Source organism: Patella vulgata, chromosome 5 (assembly GCF_932274485.2).
Source record: "Patella vulgata chromosome 5, xgPatVulg1.2, whole genome shotgun sequence".
Taxonomy (NCBI): Eukaryota; Metazoa; Mollusca; class Gastropoda; family Patellidae; genus Patella; species Patella vulgata.
In genome coordinates, this window is record NC_065883.2 from 2,355,889 (window position 1) to 2,377,125 (window position 21,237).

The following is a 21,237-nucleotide window of genomic DNA, read 5'->3' on the forward strand; positions in this document are numbered from 1 at the left end:
AGCTGCATGGGTAGTGGGCCCCATGGCCTAGCCTGTAGCTGATTTGGCAGTTGGCCTTATTGTCTAGCCTGTAGCTGCTTGGGTAGTGGACCTTATGGTCTAGTATGTAGCTGCTTGGGTAATGGGCTTAGTGGTCTAGTCTGTAGCTGCTTGAGTACTGGGCCTTATGGTCTAGCCTGTAGCTGATTGGAAAGGGAGACTTATGGTCTAGTATGTAGCTGCTTGGGCAGTGGGCCCCATGGGCTAGCCTGTAGCTGCGTTGGGGAGTGGAGCATATATCCTAGTCATAAAAGTAATGGTATGATTAAATATTGACAATGTCCATATTATTATGGTCAAGTCGATATTTATCGTTATTGTTCCTGATGATTAAAGTTAATATTTGCCGCCATGTGGCATTTTAAACAACGTGTTTATTAACAATATTTCAAGTTGGTGGACATATATAAGAATAACACGACAAATATTGGATGGGCGGATCGGGTGACAGTATATAAAAGGTGTTATTTCATACGACTCAACACACCGTCAAATATAGAGGGGAAATCAATAAATATGCTGCTTTTCTCCATGTCCATGTGTCGAGAGCGAGACATTAACTAATATATTGTAACAACATGAGGGCCGTGAGGCCCGAATGTTTTTACAATATATTACGCAATGTCTTAAGCTCGAGACCATTAAACAACTTAAAATACAGACACTTGCACATGCTTTGCAATGAAATACGTCACTCGAGTTCAATATTTTACCAAGTTACGCTTGGCACATTGCCCGTACGATTATTTGAAATAATGGTACTCCAACATCAAAGGATGACGTCACATCTGTATTTTAAATCTAGTTAATTAACGCGAAATACACTGATGAAAGCGAGAGAGAGAGAGAGAGAGAGAGATAGATAGAGAGAGAGCGGGTGGTTAACGTCCACTCGACACAAGCTAGGTCATTTCTTGACTAACATATGGTTCAATTTTATTTCAATAATTCGCTTGTGCTTTAGCAGTGGGGGGAAACCGGAGGACCCGGAGAAAACCCACGAGGTTGGACAGACGACCCTACTCCTTGTCACGTACAACCGGGGAATCGAAACCAGGCCAGATGACCCAATGACAGACCTTATGATACAGCGCGCACGCGCTAACCATTTGGCCATCCAACACCCCAGATGAAAGCAGATTATTGAAATAAAATTAAATCATATGTCCCGCAATGATCTAATTTGTGTCGACCACATTCATTGTGAGATTACCCATGGCGCACGTACCTCACCTGTGCCAGGGTTCGCGAGGTTTAGGGCTTCCCCAGAGGAGCGTAGAATGCGATTCCAATGTGGTTTCCACCAATCAAAATCCCCAAAAAAATGTCGGGAAGAAAAAAATACGATTTAACTTTACACCATCATGTTTTGGGAGACTACCAATATTATATTGTTAGTAAACATTTACACCAATGTATCGTTATTAGGGTGTATATTAATAGCCAAATAACAAAACAAAATATTGGAAATAAACCAGCCTTTAGAATAGATCAATAGAAATATTTTAAAAATGATTAGTATTTATTTTTATAGTAACTGATCTATAGAATTGTATAAAATGAATAGCATTTATGTTTATATATTACGAGAACGTTCAAAGGTATTTTATTGTTCTTTTGAAAGTGTCTTGTATAAATAACACAGTAAGTTATCAACAAACACCGGGCTGACCCGTAGCTTGCCCAAAAAATGATTGGAGGGGGGCAAGGGCTTCTGGAGGCACCGATGGGGCTTATCTTAGAATTGAACATGAGGAGAGGAACTATGTAATTGACGGAAAGTTGTGGGCGCACCGCCAATTATATTATGGGCGGCAATGATCTCGTCGTGGACGGCCCACCACTCTCGGCACTATAGGCGCCCCTCCGGGTTGAGGCACCCCATTGATCAAATCGTGGGGGCCCAGTCAATCTCACTAGGCATTATGTGCGAGAGGGAGAGAGAGAGAAATGGAGTTTAACGTCCATTCGACACAAACTAGGTCATTTCGGGACTAACATATGGTTTCATTTTATTTCAATAATTCGCTTGCGCATAGGGGTCTTTAGCAGTGGGAGGAAACCGGAGGACCCGGAGAAAACCCACGAGGTTGGACAGGCGACCCTACTCCTTGTCACGTACAACCGGGGATTCGAAACCACGCCAGTCGACTCAATGACAGGCTTTATAATACAGCGCGCAAACGCTAACCATTCAGCCATCTAACCCCCCGGCATTATGTGCAGTCTGACAATCATTATATTGTCATTAAAAGGCGCCCCACCAATCATGACATTATGGGCGCCCCTCCGGGATAAGGCACCCCACAGATCACGCAGTTTTGGGCACCACTTCAATCAAGTTGTGGTGTTAATCGTGTTATTCATTATCTGGCGCTTCACCATTTGGCGGGGGGGGGGGGGGGGAGTGGGTTGCGCCACATACATAACGATATGTTTGTGCCACGGTGGTCGTTGGCTTCGTATTACGTCCAAAGGAATGGGGGTTATCGGCACCCATACGGGGCGCCGATTTTTTTCAGGGTGCCCCTTTCCCCCTTCGCTAGCTACGGGCCTGCCGCGTAGGGTTCGGTGATAATTAAATTCCTTTTAGGACGTGCATTCAGTAGAAATAAAATACAGAACAGTTATTGTCAATATGAATGTTAAACACGAGCTTAAACGATCGGTATAAATACACAACAGTTATTGTCAATATGAATGTTAAACACGAGCTTAAACGATCGGTATAAATGCGTGTGGGGTACCCGAAAGACTAAAGGCTAATTTATACCCCGCTAAGCCGTAATAGACCGGCAACCATTTCTACCTATATATAAGACATTTTGTGGACAAAAACATAATCCCGCATCTTCTCGGACCGTTCGATACAGCTTAATGATAAGGTAGGTCTTTTTATTTAATTTGTGTCTGTGTAGTCGCGTTGGATAAACCCGAACTTTAAGAAAATATTGAATTACAAGTATTATTCCTGTTATAATGTTAGGCTCTTTTGACCAAATGTAAATATAACATAACAAAAATATACTGTTTAATCACGAGAGTATGGTGGCTGATAGTGGCCATTTTAAATCTCGCCCTTTTTATAACGCGACAACACGACAACACGACAGTATTGACGCAATCATACGACACTTTATTCTGTCGTATCATCGTGTTATTTTTATCGTAACGTCGAGATGTCGACTTACTGTCCTAGTCTCTTTCTACAAGTCACAAAAATACAGCTGTACTCATTACATCATATATAGGCCTAAGTAGTAGATTTGATTAATTATTTGTTTTCTCAAAATAATGAAACATTTTGTGTCCACAAGTGAATTATATTTGGTATTATATTTAAAAAATCTAGAATTACAATAGCAGGACCAAAGTGAGTTAGCTAAGTTAATTCCTTGAAGAAAAAGTGGTGTCGGGAGGTATCGAACAAGTAAGCATCATTGACATGTGTACGACACCCACCAATATTTATAGATGACTGGAGCGATAGGTTAAAAATGATTTCAGAAGACAGGGTGGGAAGGGGATTGTAAAAAAACCAAATCGGGTCACATTCTTTAAAATCACAGCATTATCATAGTGCAGCACGTCACCCCAATAGTTGCAGGAGTTTTTTTGAATGAGGTGGAGAAAACGATTCGCAGCCTGTCATTGAGTCAACTGGCGTAGTTTTGAATCCCCGGTTGTACGTGACAAGGTGTAGGGTCGCCTGTCAAACCTCGTGGGTTTTCTCCGGGTCCTCCGGTTTCCTCCCACTGCTAAAGACCCCTACGCGCAAACGATTTATTGAAATAAAATTAAACCATATGTTAGTCCCGAAATGACCTAATTTGTGTCGAGTGGACGTTAAACCCCCTCTCTCACTCTCTCTCTCTCTCTCTCTCTCTCTCCCATTTGACATCACTAATGGGATTGAGGCCTAGATGAGTAAAAATAGGCCCAGTAATATCTTCAAGTATGAACACACTCTAAAAGCCTCATACCCCCCCCCCCCCCACGTCACCCAAATAGCAGGAGTTTTTTTTATGAGGTGGAGAAAACGATTATTGACCTTATCGCATATAGGCTTGCATCCGTTTGACATCACTGATGGGATTGGGGCCTAGATGAGTAAAAATAGGCCCAGTAATATCTTCAACTACGAACACACTCTAAAAGCCTCATACCCCCCCCACCCCCACGTCTCTTACTTAGTTTTACAAATAATTCCAGAATCAATAAAATGGTATCAATGATGTTTGATAGAACTGGAAAATAATATGTCAAAAATTGATTAAACATGAGAAATATTATTACATATTGAATCGGTATCAGTGATAACGTACATTTACTCAATATGTTCCTTCCAATGGATCATCATTTAACATGAAACAAGGAAAGCAGCGATCGAAGAAAAAGATTTAAAAACACACACATTTCAATATGACAGTAGTGATTCGGTCATGCATTTACATTCGAGAGTGTCATGCTTTCTTTGAAAGTAATGATTGTGCCAAATTTGAACAAAGTCAGTTTACATTCGCGGCCTATAGGTAGAGTGTTGACAGATCAAACGTAAAAAAACCCAAAGAAATAATATTTTGAAATAATATTGTTTTCGCGTGTGCGAAGTGTTTCAGCGAATACATGTAGTCACAGAAAGGGTCTTGTAGATTAAGACTATAGCGCATGTGCAGTTTCAAACTTCCGAGACGACAAGTCGACAAGTCGATGATACGACAAAACCAAACTGTCGTATCATCGACTTGTCGACTTGTCGTCTCGGAAGTTTAAAACTGCACATGCGCCATAGTCTTAATGACACGACAAAATCACGCGATCTTACGACAGTTTGTTCTGTCGTAAGATCGCGTGATTTTGTCGTAAGATCGTGTGATTTTGTCGTGTCGTCGTATCATCGACTTACAGTGGCGATAAGTCGATGATACGACGGCACGACAAAATCACACGATCTTACGATAAAATCGGGCGATCTTACGACAGAACAAACTGTCGTAAGATCGTCTGATTTTGTCGTATCATCGACCTTATTTTGTCGTGCTGTCGTATCATCGACTTATCGCCACGACAAGTCGATGATACGACGGTACGACAAAACACTAAACTGTCGTATCATCGACTTGTCGACTTGTCGTCTCGGAAGTTTAAAACTGCACATGCGCTATAGTCTTTATCTACAAGACCCTTCCATAAATATTCGCTAAAACACTTAGCACATGTGAAAACAATATAATTTCAAAATAAAAAAAGGTTTAGAAAATATATTTTCATAGATCTGTTTTTTTAAGGTGTTATCTGTCAACCCTCTGGTATAACTACAGACTGCGGAACTAGATGTTCAAATTTGGCATAATCATTACTTTCAAAGACAGGATGGCATGAAATGAAATGAAATGGGGTTTAACGTCCTACTGTTCTCTCCTAAGCTGGGCTAAAGACGACGGGCATACGCCATACAGTGTGCTATGAGGGAATTTTGCCCGGGAAGCGGCGCTACGGCCCGCTCTTATATCGAAATCCAACTGCCAAGGGATCTTTTACGTGCACGCCAATGTGTACACGGGACCTCGGTGTTTCGTCCCATCCGAACGACTAGACAGCTGTCATTGTCAGGCCCTCCGTCCTGCATCACTGACAAGGGGGAACCACGCCGGTAAATCTTGATGAATTTTGTCGGCGAATGCAGGGATCGAACCAATCTGTGAAAAAAGTCGTCTAATATCTCTGTAAAAGATGACTGTTTTCAACACATGCAATCACGTCACGCGGTGTCAATCATTGGACCAATGGCGCGTGCATTGTTTATATAAGACGTAACTGCTTCGGGTAGAATGATGCCTTTTACTCATTTTAATACCCACTTACGCTACATAGGAAATATTTTTTACCTACAAATACTTCAAGTGTCTTTATTTATTTTTCTAATACATAAAAAAAAAATGTTTTAGAATTAAATTTGTCGGAGGAATAATGTTAATATTGGGGACTCATTAAGTTGCATCGATGTCATCCTTATCAGAGGCCTAGCGAATATTCACTTCTGATCAGTGTGGGATCGAACACCCGACCTCCAGGCTAGCTAGCCAGCGTCTTGCCCACGTAGCCACGCGATCCTCTGAAAGGATGATACTCTCGGGTGTAAATACATGACCGAACCACTACTGTCATATTGAAGACGGGCATACGCCATACTATGAGCGAAATTTTGCCAGGACAGCGCACTATGGCCTACCATTATATCGAATTCCAACTACCAAGGGATATTTTACGTGCCAGGCCCTCTGTCCAGCACAACTGACAAGACCTCGTCGGAAAATCTGGATGAACTTTCTCGTCCAATGAAGGGATCGAACACCCAGCTTTCGGGTTACCGACCCAACGTCTTACCTGCCTAGACACTGCGACTCCCCCGCAAAATATCAAGCACCAAAAACAATGGATCGAGGCCTAGATGATTACACACTATGATAGCCTCATACGCCCCCCCTCCCCCACGTCTCTTATTTTGTTTTACAAATAATTTCAGAATCAATAAAATGATATCAATGATGTTTGATACGACTGAAAAATAACATGTATAACATTGATTACATATTGAATCCGTATTAGTGATAGCGTAGATTTACTCAATACGTTCTTTCCAATAGATCATCATTTAACTTGAAACAAGGGAAACAGTCGATCGAAGAAAACAGATTTAAAAAAAAAAAAAAAACAGGTTTCAATGTGACAGTAGTGCTTTGGTCATGCATTTACCTCCGAGAGTGCCACCCTTTCTTTGAAAGTAATGATTGTGCCAAATTTGAACAAATTCCATCTAGATTCGCGGCCTGTAGGTAGAGTGTTGACAGATCAAATGTAAAAAAAAAACAAAAACAAAAACCCCAGACCTATAAAAATATATTTTCTTAAACTCTTTTAACTTTGAAATTATATTGTTTTCACATGTGCTAAGTGTTTTAGCGAATATTTATGGAAGGGTCTTGTAGATAAAGACTATAGCGCATGTGCAGTTTTAAACTTCCGAGACGACAAGTCGATGATACGACAGTTTAGTGTTTTGTCGTACCGTCGTATCATCGACTTGTCGTGGCGATAAGTCGATGATACGACAGCACGACAAAATAAGGTCGATGATACGACAAAATCAGACGATCTTACGACAGTTTGTTCTGTCGTTAGATCGCCCGATTTTATCGTAAGATCGTGTGATTTTGTCGTGCCGTCGTATCATCGACTTATCGCCACTGTAAGTCGATGATACGACGACACGACAAAATCACACGATCTTACGACAAAATCACGCGATCTTACGACAGAACAAACTGTCGTAAGATCGCGTGATTTTGTCGTGTCATCGACCCGATTTTGTCGTGCCGTCGTATCATCGACTTATCGCCACGACAAGTCGATGATACGACGGCACGACAAAAAGCGAAACTGTCGTATCATCGACTTGTCGACTTGTCGTCTCGGAAGTTTAAAACTGCACAGTGCACATGCGCTATAGTCTTAATCTACAAGACCCTTTCTATAACTATTCACTAAAACACTTAGCACATGTGAAAATAATATAATTTCAAAATTAAAATAGTTTTAGAAAATATATTTTTATAGGTCTGGTTTTTTTTTTTACGTTTTATCTGTCAACACTTTACCTACAGGCCGCGAATCTAGATGGACTTTGTTCAAATCTGGCACAATCATTACTTTCAAAGAAAGGATGACACCCACAGGTGTAAATGCATGACCGAACCACTACTATCATATTGAAACTTGTTTTTTAAAATCTTTTTTTCTTCGATCGGCTGCTTCCCTTGTTTTCAAATTAAATGGTGATCCATTTTGAGTAAATGTATCATTGATACGGATTCAAAATGTAATATTTACTACCCTATGTTGTTTAATCAATTTTAGACACATTAATTTCCAGTCGTATCAAACATCATTGATAGGGACCTACCATTTTATTGATTCCGAAATTATTTGTTAAACAAAATAAGAGGGGGGGGGGGTGCGTAGAGGACTTTCGGAGTGTGTTCATAGCTGAAGGCAATACTGGGCCTATTTTTAATCATCTAGGCCCCGATCCCATTAGTGATGCCAAACGGATGAATATGAGATAAGGTCAATAACAGCTGCAAATCGCTTTCCTCACCTCATAAAAAACCTCCCCTGCACTTATTGGGATGGCGTGCTACACCAAGCGGTGATTTTATGTGGTCTGATTTGAGGTTTTATATAATCCCCTTCCCACTCTAATAAAATAAATTGGAAATCTTCTGAAATCGCTTCTAAACTATCGCTTCAGTAATCTATAAGTATTGGTGGGTGTCGTACACGAGGCAATGCATACTTGTTCGATACCTACCGACACCACTTCTTATTCAAGGAATTAACATAGCTGACTCACTTTTGTCCTGCTATTATAATTCTAGATTTTTTGAATATAATACCAAATATAATTCAATTTTGGGCGCAAAAAGTTTCATTTTTTTTTAGAAAACGAATCAACGTTTTCCTATTATCTCTTTTGACGAGTCTTATTTATATGTATCTATTTATATGTATCTGATGTAATGAGTACAGCTGTATTTTTGTGACTTGTAGAAAGAGACTAGGACAATAAGTCGACATCTCGACGTTACGATAAAAATAACACGATGATACGACAGAATAAAGTGGCGTATGATTGCGTCAATACTGTCGTGATGTCGTGTTGTCGCGTTATGAAAAGGGCGAGATTTAACATGGCCACTATCAGCCACCATACGAGAGAACAATCATAATAATTTCCACATTCGGCGACCCTACAGAGTTATGTCCTTTGTTCCGAAAACATTGTGAAGTTGTTACTACAATGTGAAGCATTGGGATCCTAGAGTATGAACTCTATTGATCCTGTACTGTTTGTTTTAGAATGTACGAAAAGCTTGCGAACATGACATAGATCAAAGGTGCTGAAAGCATAACGGACCCTTGACTTTTTTTTGGCCAACATCTAAATTTGCTTTTCGGATAAGTTACTGGCTATGGCTATCCCTTTTGGGCGATTTGAGTAGCTTTGTTGTTTTTTTTAATATTTCTCAGACCTCTTCTCAATGATGTAACATTCAACTAAACCATTGATCAAATATTTTAGTCTATTCGACCCCTTATTACATACCACAAGATTTTAGTATATGTTAAGAAAACCCCTAAATATTTGAGTTACAATATCGATAAACACTTCCTGGTTCGTATTTACCTGGGGTTTATTGTTATTCAACCGTCTTTAGATTATCCATGAGAACAGCAAGATACTGTCGGGTCTCGTGTCCTAATTATTCAAGCGTGGCTAAACGCATAATAGACCCCATGTAGATATGAACCAGGAACGTGTTTACCCCCTAATATAATGCAGCATAATTTAATTCATTGTGTGATCATTAAACAGATACCTTCCTGGTCTTACTAATTAGATGTGATACTTTATGACAGCGAGAGTAATTCACGTTAGACCCTGGTCTTAACAATAACAGGTTATACATTGTGACAGACGAGAGTAATTAACGTTATATCCTGGTTGATGTCACAACACAATATTCAAGATGTCGACAGGGGGATTATATAATATATTTTATTTATTGGCGATTACAACGTTTATTGATGGTAAGTAATATAATCTTTTTAAAATAATTATTGTAAATTATATTAGTGGTAGCTTTGTTAAAGATACATTATATAAGATTTAGATAACGAGCTCACATTTCATTCAAATTACTTTATTCTGAGCGAAATTATTTAACATTTAGATACAATACTAGTTTAAATGCATTATGATTATTTTGTAAGATTTAGATAAAAAGCTGACAGTTCTTGTTATACTAGTTCAAAAATAGATAATGAAAAATGAATATATTAAAAATTTCATTCAAATTAATTTATTTAGAGCGAAGATCTTATGTTGTTTATTATCCATTTTAGCGTTAAATTTTTAAATCTTGTGGATGTGCTCATCCACATTTAAATCTCGCCACTCTAAAGAGTTGCTTATGGGTTTGTCAAGTAAATAAATGTCTAAATGGCAAAGTAGAAAAATAGCAAAATAAAGACTTTGCGGTCAGTTGTTATATATACCTCTTCTTTTCTTGGGATTGTAGGTTAGTTTAAAGGAGCTTAACCCCTAACTCATTATTATCGATTAAAAAGCGAATTAAAACGCGGGGGCAGACAAGGGACACTGTATAGTTGTTTCGGGTACACATTGGCAGATGTAATTCGATATAATAGTAGGCCGTAGTGTGAGGGCAAAATTGCTCTCAGAGCACACTGTATGGCGTATGCCTGTCTTCATTAGCCCAGTCGGCACAGAACAATAGGACGTTACACCCCATTTTATTTCATTTGTTTGTTTTAGTTGATTCCAAGATTGTAGCAAAGGCAACCTGCGATGACGACATGTATTTCTACGCCGATGGTGTTTTAATGGCAAACGACAGCAGTTGGACAAATTTAATACAAATAGACCTTCCTGACAACACGACAGTTCTTGGAGTACACTGCGTTGACCGAGGAGGCTATGGCGGTATCTATGTTACTTTCACTTTAAATAAAACTTATACAACGGACTCATCATGGAAATGTTCAGCAAAATTTGAAGAAAACTGGAGTACACCGGAGTAAGTTATTAAGTATATGTTTAAACACGACGGGGCTGTTAGGTGAGGCATTTAATGGCAACGAATTTTATATTTTATAAAATATGATTAAAATTTAAGGAGCCGCAGTGGCCCAATGGGTAAGACATTGGCTGAGAAAGTCCAACGCAATTTTCTGGCGTGTCACTATATAAGTGCGACATAATCTTGTGCCACACTCTGGGCTTCATAAACGTCACGCTGTGTTTTCATTTTACTGCAATAGTCAACTAGATTCCTGAACACTGTATTTTTATATAAAAGGTAATATGCAGGAAACTACACACAGCTATGACATTAATCTAGAGTCTAAGTTCCATATCACTTAGCGGGTTATGTAGCGAGAGTTACACTCTAAATGATGTCTAGCCCGGCCTCTAAATCGAGGTGGCTAAAGGTACGTCTCTCTGTGAACGCGGTATGTTGATCCCATCCCGAATGAGAAAAGTACACCGAATGATCTCTAAAAGAACCGTATAATCGCCTTGGTCTAATTTATATAAAAAGTGTAGGTACGTCAGCTATTATTAAGAAATGTCAGGGAGTCTGTCTACTAGTAAATGCAGGGGGACTGCACCACACAAAATTTACACAAAAACAAATACACGGACAAGACATCATACTCCGGAAAACACAAACAGACAGACAATTCAAAATCTATTCGTCACCCTTTTGTATGTAACGACTTCAACACATTAAGCAGAACACCATTTAGAGAACTTAAATAACCTATATAAACATATAGTATTTCACATTTGCACATAAAAGTACCCTTGGCAGGTGGAATTCGATATAGGAGCAAGCTGTAGTTCTGGGTACAATTTCCGTCATAGCACACTGTATGACGTATGCTCGTCTTCATTAGCACAGTCGATGATGACATATAGAACATTAAACCGCAGTCATTTCAGATTCCAATGTAATTTCGAATTAACAATCTTCGCTACGGTTTATCCGTGACCTCGACCGAGAAATGACTGACGTTTTTCATTTGTACTTTTTCTGACCCTCTGAATAGATTCCAAACTATTTATGTACAGCCTATATGCTACCATGTTCGGAAAGAAAGCTGAAATAAAATGAAATGAAATGGGGTTTAACGTCCTACTGTTCTGCTCCGAACTGGGCTAATGAAGACGGGCATACGCCATACAGTGTGCTATGAGGGAATTTTTTGCCCGGACAGCGGCACTACGGCCTACTCTTATATCGAATTCCAACTGTCAAGGGATCTTTTACGTGAACACCAATGTGTACACGGGACCTCGGTTTTTTCGTCCCATCCGAACGACTACACACAGCTGTCCTTGTCAGGCTCTTCGTCCTGCATCACTGACAAGGGGGAACCACGCCGGAAAATCTGGATGCTAGCGAGCCAGCGTCTTACCCACTTAGCCACGTGATCCCCGGAAAGAAAGCTGATTGGGTCGACTTTTGATGCCACTGATTTGTCAAAAAGAAATTGCCCAATCTCGTAGGAGTGGGGCTAGTGTACGTTTCGTTTGTATTTTGGGGGTTAGGGCGTCTAGAGGTTTATCGTAAGGTCTGTCATTGAGTCATGTGGCGTGGTTTCGAATACTCGCTTGTGCGTGACAAGGAGTGGGGTCGCCTGTCCAACCTCGATGGCTTTCTCCGGATCCTCTGGGTTACTGCTAGAGCTACGCACAGGCGAATTATTAAAATAAAATTGAACCATGTTAGTCCCGAAATAACCTAATTGTGTCGAGTGGACGTTAAACCCCACTTTTATCTCTCTTTGTAGTTTTGAGGACGGGAAATGGAATGCTGCTTTTAGTACTTACGAACCACATCACAAGCGAACCAATTGGATATGGACCTCTGAGTTTCATGAAGGAGACAGGAACGTATATTGTAGGAAAAAAATAAAAGGTCGGTGCCTTTATCATAATATTGGGTAATTTAGAAAGAGTCAAAAATGAAAACATGAATTTGAAATTCACATAATTAAAATGAGTCGTAGGGTTTGGTAGCTCACAGAAAGTCAGCAAGAAACTGGATGAAATGTTTGTAAATAGTACGGACACACTACTTGTCACAAGTCTCTATGGCCAGTTTGCGATTGTCCAAGGTGCTTAACACACTCAACTGACGCGCAAGTCTCACGCACGAGATCTTCAAATATTACAGACTTTAGGCAAACGTAAATTCCTGGTCCGTATCGCGTATGCGTATCAATTTTGTGTGTGACGTCATCAATGTGTGTGTATTTCTCATTTGTGATACGACACACGGATACGGTAGTACGTATCGAACAGCTTTCATACGGAATAGGTCCGTATAGTATCGTCTTTTTCTTTACCTTTTTTTTTGCTACCTTTAGACGCTGAAATGTTGCGCCATAGCATGTTTATGAATTTATGTGTATCCTAGAACACTAAGGGGTATATTTGATGTGATCTTAACCATGATAAAGAATTTAATCATTATCGTTGATGAGGTTTCCTCGGAATTTTGATATTTTTTCCTGTCGGTCTGTCTGCATGCTGGTTGATCTACGTGCTAAATTGCGGGCGGTGGAACCTTGCAAATCTCTAAATGAAGTGATTCTATGGTGGGTATAAACGTTCTGAAATGATACATTAGTGAAACCAAACATTGCTGTCGAGTCGAAGTCGAAGATTTTTAATAAGATTCGACTTTAAATGTTTCTTTTTTAATAACTCAGCGACTGTCTGATCGACTTTACTCCCTCCAGGAATTTGTAGGCCAGACACCTGACTAGCAGTGATGGTGATCTTGGTAGATAGCTGCCATCATCGTGTAATAGAACTAAGCTCAGCTCAGCGACTCATACGTACGCGGCGGTAAAATCTGCCAAAACTCTAAAACTACATTGGCGCAACGTATCACGTGACGATGCGGATATGTAATACGAATTGGATAAATTTCGTTTGCCACAAGTTTCTAATAATGGGAAAAAATCCGCTATGCAAAAGTCTCTACTTTCCCCGTAGACTGTCCGTAGTAGCACATGCGACAGGTTGTGAGCTTAGCTGAAGGCATGTTAAATACCTTGCAATCTGAAATGAAATGAAATGAAATGGGGTTTATCGTCCTATTATTCTGCTCCTAAACTGGGCTAATGAAGACGGGCATACGCCATGTAGTGTGCTATGAAGGTATTTTGACAGGGCAGCGGCACTATGGCCAACTGCCAAGGGATCTTTTACGTGCACGCCGATGTATACACGGGACCTCGTTTTTCGTCTTATCCGAATGACTAGACTACTGACAAGGGGAAACCAGGTAAGAAAATCTCGATGAACTTTCTCGGCCAATGCAGGGATCGAACTCGCGACCTCCAGGTTAGCGAGCCAGCGTGTTACCCACAATGCCACCGTGCATGCACCCCCCCCCCCACACCACCACTTGCAATCTGCAATATTGTAGGATCAGTCCAAAATTGATTCAGTTCCGCCCAGTATTTACAAATATAAGCTGAATTGAAAATTTGTATATTCTCATGTAGTAAACGCCATTTAAGTATAAAAATAAAACGAAACGAAATATAAATCTGTATATTCCAATAGCATTTAGATGTTGATAACAATGAGCTTATTTGATCAAATTGATATCAAAAAATTGTTTGGTTTTTTGGGGGGTTTTATTTTGATAATATTAGGAAATAACATGTATACGAAGCTTCTTTATCAGGGACGTAGGGGAAGGCGCGTTTTTGTTTTTTTAATATTAATTTTGTTGTGTATATCTTTTAGTTGAACCAATAATAAAATCGTTATTATCTAATGCTGTTGACAACATAATAGATAAAAACGTAAGCGTTATTATGAACTGTTTGGTGGAAAGTATCCCAGTGGCGCAAGTATCCTGGTCCAGATCACAACAAGAGCGACAACTCTATTCTGGTAGTCAATATACCATACCTAAAGCTAGTTGTCAACATACAGATAACTATACCTGTACAGCTAGTAATAATATTGGTCAACCTGTATCTAAAACTATTCCACTCTATGTTAAATGTAAGTATACATTGTATACTATAAAATTCAGTAAGCGGGGCTTGCAATATGATATCCTCTGGTATACAGTTCAATTCAGTAACTGTTTGTCTTTCGTCAAACTGGGTTTGCATAGAGTTATCCCTTGTAATGGTAGGTTTCCATTGTCTCGCGATGCGTTACGAAATGATTATCCCCATTGAGTCCACGATTTAGTATGTGCAGATACGTTCAGATACGTTTTGATGCGATCAACACGATGGCTACGACTGAACACCATATATGATAAGACCTAATGAATCACTCCAAGATTACTCCACGATTAAAACCATGATTTCAATCGTAGTGGGAACCTAGCATTAGCTTGGCTTACGTCACACTTGCGATACAGTGAAAGGTGTGTAATTGCACGAACATAATCAGTATTTTGATCGGATATCTTCTGGTATACTGTCCTATTCAGTAACTGGTGTTCGTCGAGTTAGCTCATGACTTCCCCGTCTTCATTAGCTCGATAGGAGCAGAACAGTAGGACGTTAAAGCCTATTTCATTTCATTTATCTCATGGGTTTACGGTGGACACTGATACCCAGGATATTAACTGGAGAAATTATATTTGGTCACAATGATTCTGAAAGTATTGTCAACCGCCAGCACCGAGTCAACATTAGTTTACATTTTTACTGACAAATTGTTGTAATATTTTAGGTGCCCCAGTTGTTATAACTAAGGATGCTATAGTTGTACCACGCGGAGAAACGGTTATATTACCAATGAACGTTTTAGCTTATCCACTTCCGGCATTCGTCTGGTATTATCACCAACAAGATGGCAGTCAACAACCAGTTACCACGGTTACAGGTTCTAGAATCAAACAGACAGATGATGGTCTGTCATCAACATTAACTATACACAATATTAGATACGAAGATGGGGGTATTTATACAGTTAAAATTACCAATAGTCTGGGTGCCACCTCCAAGACGTACACACTATCTGTGATCTCTAACGAAGACGATGTAAAGGAAGCTGTCGATGACAAGCTAGGAGTTGGTATAGCTATAGGTGTTGGTATTGGTCTGGTTGTTTCCGCTATGTTATTTGTTATTATATGGTGTATCAAGAAGAGAAGAGATGCCATCACGTGTAAGTTTGCTATATCTTTCTTGGTTCCTAGACAAAGAATCACCTCTGTTGTTGGGGTCAATCTGAAATGAAAGGAAGTGGGTTGTAACGTTCTGCGTTTCCGCACCAACCTGGCTAAATAAGACGGGGGTCATGCTGAACCCTAAAGACTTCTACCAAACGACGTTATTGGCAACACGCGACCAACAAGGTCAAATATAATTCCACAGTTTGGTACAGAGATTGTTGTCGTGCACGATGTAACGTAGGCGTATCTTTCTAGAACTCCGAATATCACTTCTCATTTGGTGTGCAGAGAAATGAATGTAAATTGACCTTCCGGTATATTGGCGAAAGTAAAGGATATTTATTCGTGTTCATACGAACTTGTGAAGTGCGAGGGGTGGGTGGGTATATTGATTATGAAATGGTGATCGGGTAATTTAGTTCAATTTTGTTTTATTTTCAGCAAATGATGGACACAGTGTTAATGACACAGTAAGCTCCCAGTCCAGAGATAATACCACCAGGCATTGTAATAGTCTTGTAGACACTTGTGATTCTGGAGAACATGTAAACACGCTATATACCTCTACTTCCTCCGACTACGACGGACTGGATGAACTTACTATGGACCACCAACCGAACATCTATCTACCACTCTCGAACAAGAGCCAGGGTCATTGAGTCTTATCTCAATACACACAACCACATCGTCAAACTTACGAAATCACTGGATGAACAAACTATCGACAAAAAACAAATCTTTCGGACCTTCTTCAACTAAAGAATTGAACAAATTGGATCTCAATATCTGAATTTCGCCGTTTTAAAGCGGAAATTGCAAATTTTCTAAGAAAGTCAAAACGTAATTATTTCTATGTCTTTTTCTCAATAGGTTTTCAACTCACAATTATACGATCATAGGTGTCATTCTCACACTTAAAACTCATTTACACAGGAAATAATAACACAATTACCTCCCAATTACCTCCCTTGTTTCCTATTCTCCACCATGGAGTAGCTATCTTCAAACGTTTGAATTTGAAGAGGAAAATGATATTTTTGCCAATTTCTCAGCTGGCAATAGTGAATTATAGGATTAATAGGATTATTCTTTAACAAGGTAGGACTGTTTATGGATACCATCTATTTTCAGGCTTTATTTTAATAAATTTTAAAAATATAACTTAAAAATTTGCAATTTCCGCTTTAAATGGCAAAAGAGAGAATTAGATCATACATAGAAGACTGTGGCTTTCTCGTGTCGACCTAAATGGACATAAATTGTAACGACACTGGCAGCTACAGTCGTCGATTTGAAGATTCTTAACATTTTCTCCTCGGGTGCAAGAAAAAAATCAATAAATCTTTTACCATTACAAGAGTAATCAATTAAATCACTTCCATCAGTTTATCAATTTTAATCATTTTATAAACCATCTCATCTTCTCTCATTTGATATAAATAGTGTGTATATAAATTATTTACTTTATATGTTTTTCACCATTATTTTATAGTATGTACATAGCATATCTGTTTAGATGTTTTATATACTTTGATGTCACCAGTCGTTTTAATATTTAAAGAGATTTTATTTTCTGAATAATGAATGATAATGTCATAAACAAGCACTTCCGCTTTTTCATTTGTTATGAATTTTGTGTATATAACTTATTTTCTTTATATGATTTTTCCCCATTATTTCATAACATGTACAAAACAGTTTATGATATGTTTTATATTCCTTGTATGAGTAGAGGTGTGATATAGGCTATGCCTGTTCCTTGATTCGCTTTCATATATTTAAAAAAAATTGTTTACAACCCCCCCCCCCTCTACCCCGCCCACCGAAAAAAAGTAGTGGGCGATTTTTGTCAGCAGTGGGGCATTTTCCCTATGTCTATGATTCTCCCAAAGCGGGGAAAGGCGAACGCCAAAAATAGGAATAATGCGAGTTGATGATCGGGATTCCAATATTTCCCGCGTATTGTCTATTATTGTATAGTAAAAATTAGAACTACCGGAAAATTTACAACGAAATGAAGAAATGCTATAACTGTTGATATTACGAGAAGGCTTCTATTTTAAATATCATTTAAAGACATGTCTCCTATTCATTTAATTTATTAAATATTCGCTTATCGGTATTGTTTTTTTGTATTTTTTTTTGTATAAAAATAATAATCGTCAAATTTGTCATTGATATTTTATCTCTTGTATTGTTTGATTCGGACATATTTTACTTTAAACCACATAATTGAAAGTTGCAGTGTCATGCCAATGTACGTATGCAACCCCCACTGCAAGAGCTGTCCCTATACCCCAAATATCAGCCAGCAACAGCAAAAATACAAACAAACTACCAGCCCTGGTCTAACCACCAACCGCCAACAAACGAACAGACTACCAGCCCAAGTGTAGACACCAACTGCCAACCGGCCCAGGTACAATCTATTCGAAACTATTACCTTGCTATGTAAACTTTCCATTTTAGTAGGGTGTGGTGCTTTCTAAATACAGGGTTTCCTCTTGCCTCTGGCATTAAACCTCATTTCATTTCATTTATATCTCCAACTCGAAGGGGTTTGGGTGGCTGATTGGTCGGGTACTTTAGATCATAAGGTTTGTTTTTGAATCACAAAGCAAGGTTTAGGTTCGAAGCATGTACGTAACAAGGAGTATTCTCCGAGTCCGTCGGTTTCCTCCCACAGCTAAAAACCCGTATGCGCCAGTGAATTATTGAAAAAAAATTAAACCATGTGTAAGTTCCAAAATGACCTGGTTTGTGTCGAGTGGACGTTACCCCCCCCCCCTCTGTCTCTCTCTCTACTATCTGAATTATTGAATTTAGATTGAACTATATGACGTAGATTGAACTATATGACGTAGATTGAACTATATGACGCAGAAGTCAAATCCTCTCTGTCTCTCTCGATCTCTTATCCTGGTAAGAAGCATGTCTTATCTCAACTCTGATTAAAACACAGATCTTATTTCGTTTCGTTTTTTATAGTTCAAAATTTCGTTTTTCTTGTCTTTACTACACTAGGATCTGGAAGAGTTGTTATATAACCCGCGTTCTGGATAATGTGGGGGATTAGCCAATGAAACGGTCTGTTACGGCGAGTTCTTGGCGTAAGCTGCACGGAACTGTGGGTAACCCACTAGAACAATGACTCTCAACGTACACTGGTCCGCGGCACACCGAGATCTTCCTAATGTCTGACGTCATGGGGTCAAAAGTCGCGGCTCGTATGACCTCTGACGCGACCTTCCACTACAACCGGTCAGATCTTCATGTAGTGTAGACAGACCATCGAAAGTATAAAAAAAAGAAATATAGATCTGTTTTTTTAATCAGATTGGTCTTAAAGGTCAGTTCTCAACAACACACAGAATTAAATTCACAGAACACACGGTAACAAGACTGAAATGAGGGGGGCAGTGTGACAATACAAAAATCGAATATGCAATCAATCGCGTGTTTACCGATCTAGCTCGCGTATACAGTCTTATTTCCCCCGTCAGTGTTAATGGGCAGTAGGACTGGCAAGGCCAAAATACCGAGGCCCACCAGAGTCTGTAAAAAAATTAGGAAACGTTACAGCCCGGTCAAAATGTCCTCCAACGCACTCTGCACGTAGTATTTTCATCTTCAGGAGCCCTGGGGTGAAGGAAACCAGGGCGCCAAACCCCATTTTATTTCATTTGTGATGGATTTTTTACACCTTTGACAAAATCGCAAGACACTGGTGCGTTATTGCTTCTATTGCCAAGCTTCATGTGAGCTTATTCATAGGTGCGTAGCAACTCCATATTTGGACATGGACCCTGTTAAGCTCTGTACACACTGCCGACATTTTCAGTAACATTTTCGGAAACATCTCGGCAACACACCTGGGCAACAAAAAATTGGCCCTGTATACACACGGCAACAGTTCGACAAAATGTTGGGCAACTTAACAACCATTCCTTGCTGGTAGCTGCCATTTTGTCTACATCACTTGACCCCAGGTATATCATGTGATTTATAGCCCATTTCTGATTGGATAAAACTCGGTCACATCATTAGCATCTCGGCAACAAAACTGATTTGGTATTTATTTCGGCAACATTTGGACAACATGTTGCCGAATGTCACCGAATGTTTCCGAACTGTACACACTATCAACTTTTTCACCAACATCGCACCTGGTCAGTTGGCAGTGTATACAGAGTCTTAATCTTCAACAAGATTTTAGTGTATGCTTGAAATTGTTTTACACGTAAACCGATTAATATATTTATTTGTATTTATTTTTACGTTCAATATTTTTCTTATATTCATCATCACATGTTACAATAAATAAAATATACATATGAAATTCTTCTAAAAATTAATTACTATTTTACGATAAAATTACACTTGAAATTGATAATAATAACATAATAATTTACCCCAAAGTGACAACAGGTTGAATGGAGATAATTAATTTGACATTAGTTTTTAATGCCTTCACGCTAGAGACTTTAAAGTGAATATAATATTCTAAAATATGGCTGATTTACCCGTCAGAAAGAATATCCAGGATTCAATTCTAAATCACTATCTGTATAAGACGTTTCAAATTAACTCAAAATCTTACAATAAGTCAAATACACGTGCTATTGAAAAATACCCAAATATGTTTCAATATTGGAAGGTTTCGGATATTCTATGAAAGGGAATCGGAAATGATTAATTAGTAGTATTAATATTGCAACATATATATAGCCATGAAGGATATTAAATTAAATAGAGACTGAAAGAATATCACAATAAAGGAAGGGTTAACACAACTAAAAAGAATAATTGAAAAAAAGGGTATACATAGGAAAAATTAATACTAAAAATAGAAAGAATATTACAACTGAAGAAAGGACATATAATTATATAATACAAGTGAATGGTTCTATGAAGAACAATTAAGCTTTTACAATAACCCTACTTTCAATTTGTTCTTAATTGGTACATGGCTTTATTCATTGGAATTATAGAAAGACGGAATTGGGTCAAAATGCACATATTTATATAATATGAATGTGTATCAAGTTATTTTTTTTTTATTTTGTAAAAGAATTTATGTAATTTTAAGTTAATCTTGTCGAATATTTTTTCCAAGTTCATTACAAATGGTGCCCGGAACTATACGGATTGTGAAATGTTCATCGCTTCTTAAATAATGGATATTAGGATCCCATCACAGCAAGATAACAACAACAGCAATGATTGAAATGGACTTATTCGGTTTTTTTAATTTGAAATATTATGAAAATTGTTGAATTAGAAGTTTGACTCCTTTAAGAGTATAGCCAATGGTGCACGATGTAATATTAAGAGGTGATTTATTCTATAAAGAACAGTTAAAGAAGTATTATTTAAGAGCCGAATC

At 38.7% G+C, this 21,237-nt stretch overlaps 1 protein-coding gene across 3 annotated transcripts; it reads left to right on the forward strand.

Annotated features, from left to right (window-relative positions):
- The first annotated feature begins 2,621 nt into the window (after positions 1-2,621).
- Positions 2,622-17,969, forward strand: LOC130010452 (hemicentin-2-like). 3 transcript variants are annotated; one of them, XM_050549289.2, is made up of 7 exons: positions 2,622-2,924; positions 9,476-9,690; positions 10,439-10,700; positions 12,481-12,608; positions 14,456-14,719; positions 15,407-15,844; positions 16,293-17,969. In XM_050549289.2, the coding sequence occupies exons 2-7, from the start codon at positions 9,630-9,632 to the stop codon at positions 16,508-16,510; spliced, it is 1,371 nt and encodes a 456-aa protein (XP_050405246.2). In that variant the 5' UTR covers positions 2,622-2,924; positions 9,476-9,629; the 3' UTR covers positions 16,511-17,969. The 3 variants fall into 3 exon arrangements, with proteins under 3 accessions (XP_050405246.2, XP_055956827.1, XP_055956826.1); XM_056100852.1 differs by lacking the exon at positions 14,456-14,719; XM_056100851.1 differs by lacking the exon at positions 2,622-2,924 and having other exon boundaries at positions 8,983-9,690.
- The last annotated feature ends 3,268 nt before the right edge of the window (positions 17,970-21,237 follow it).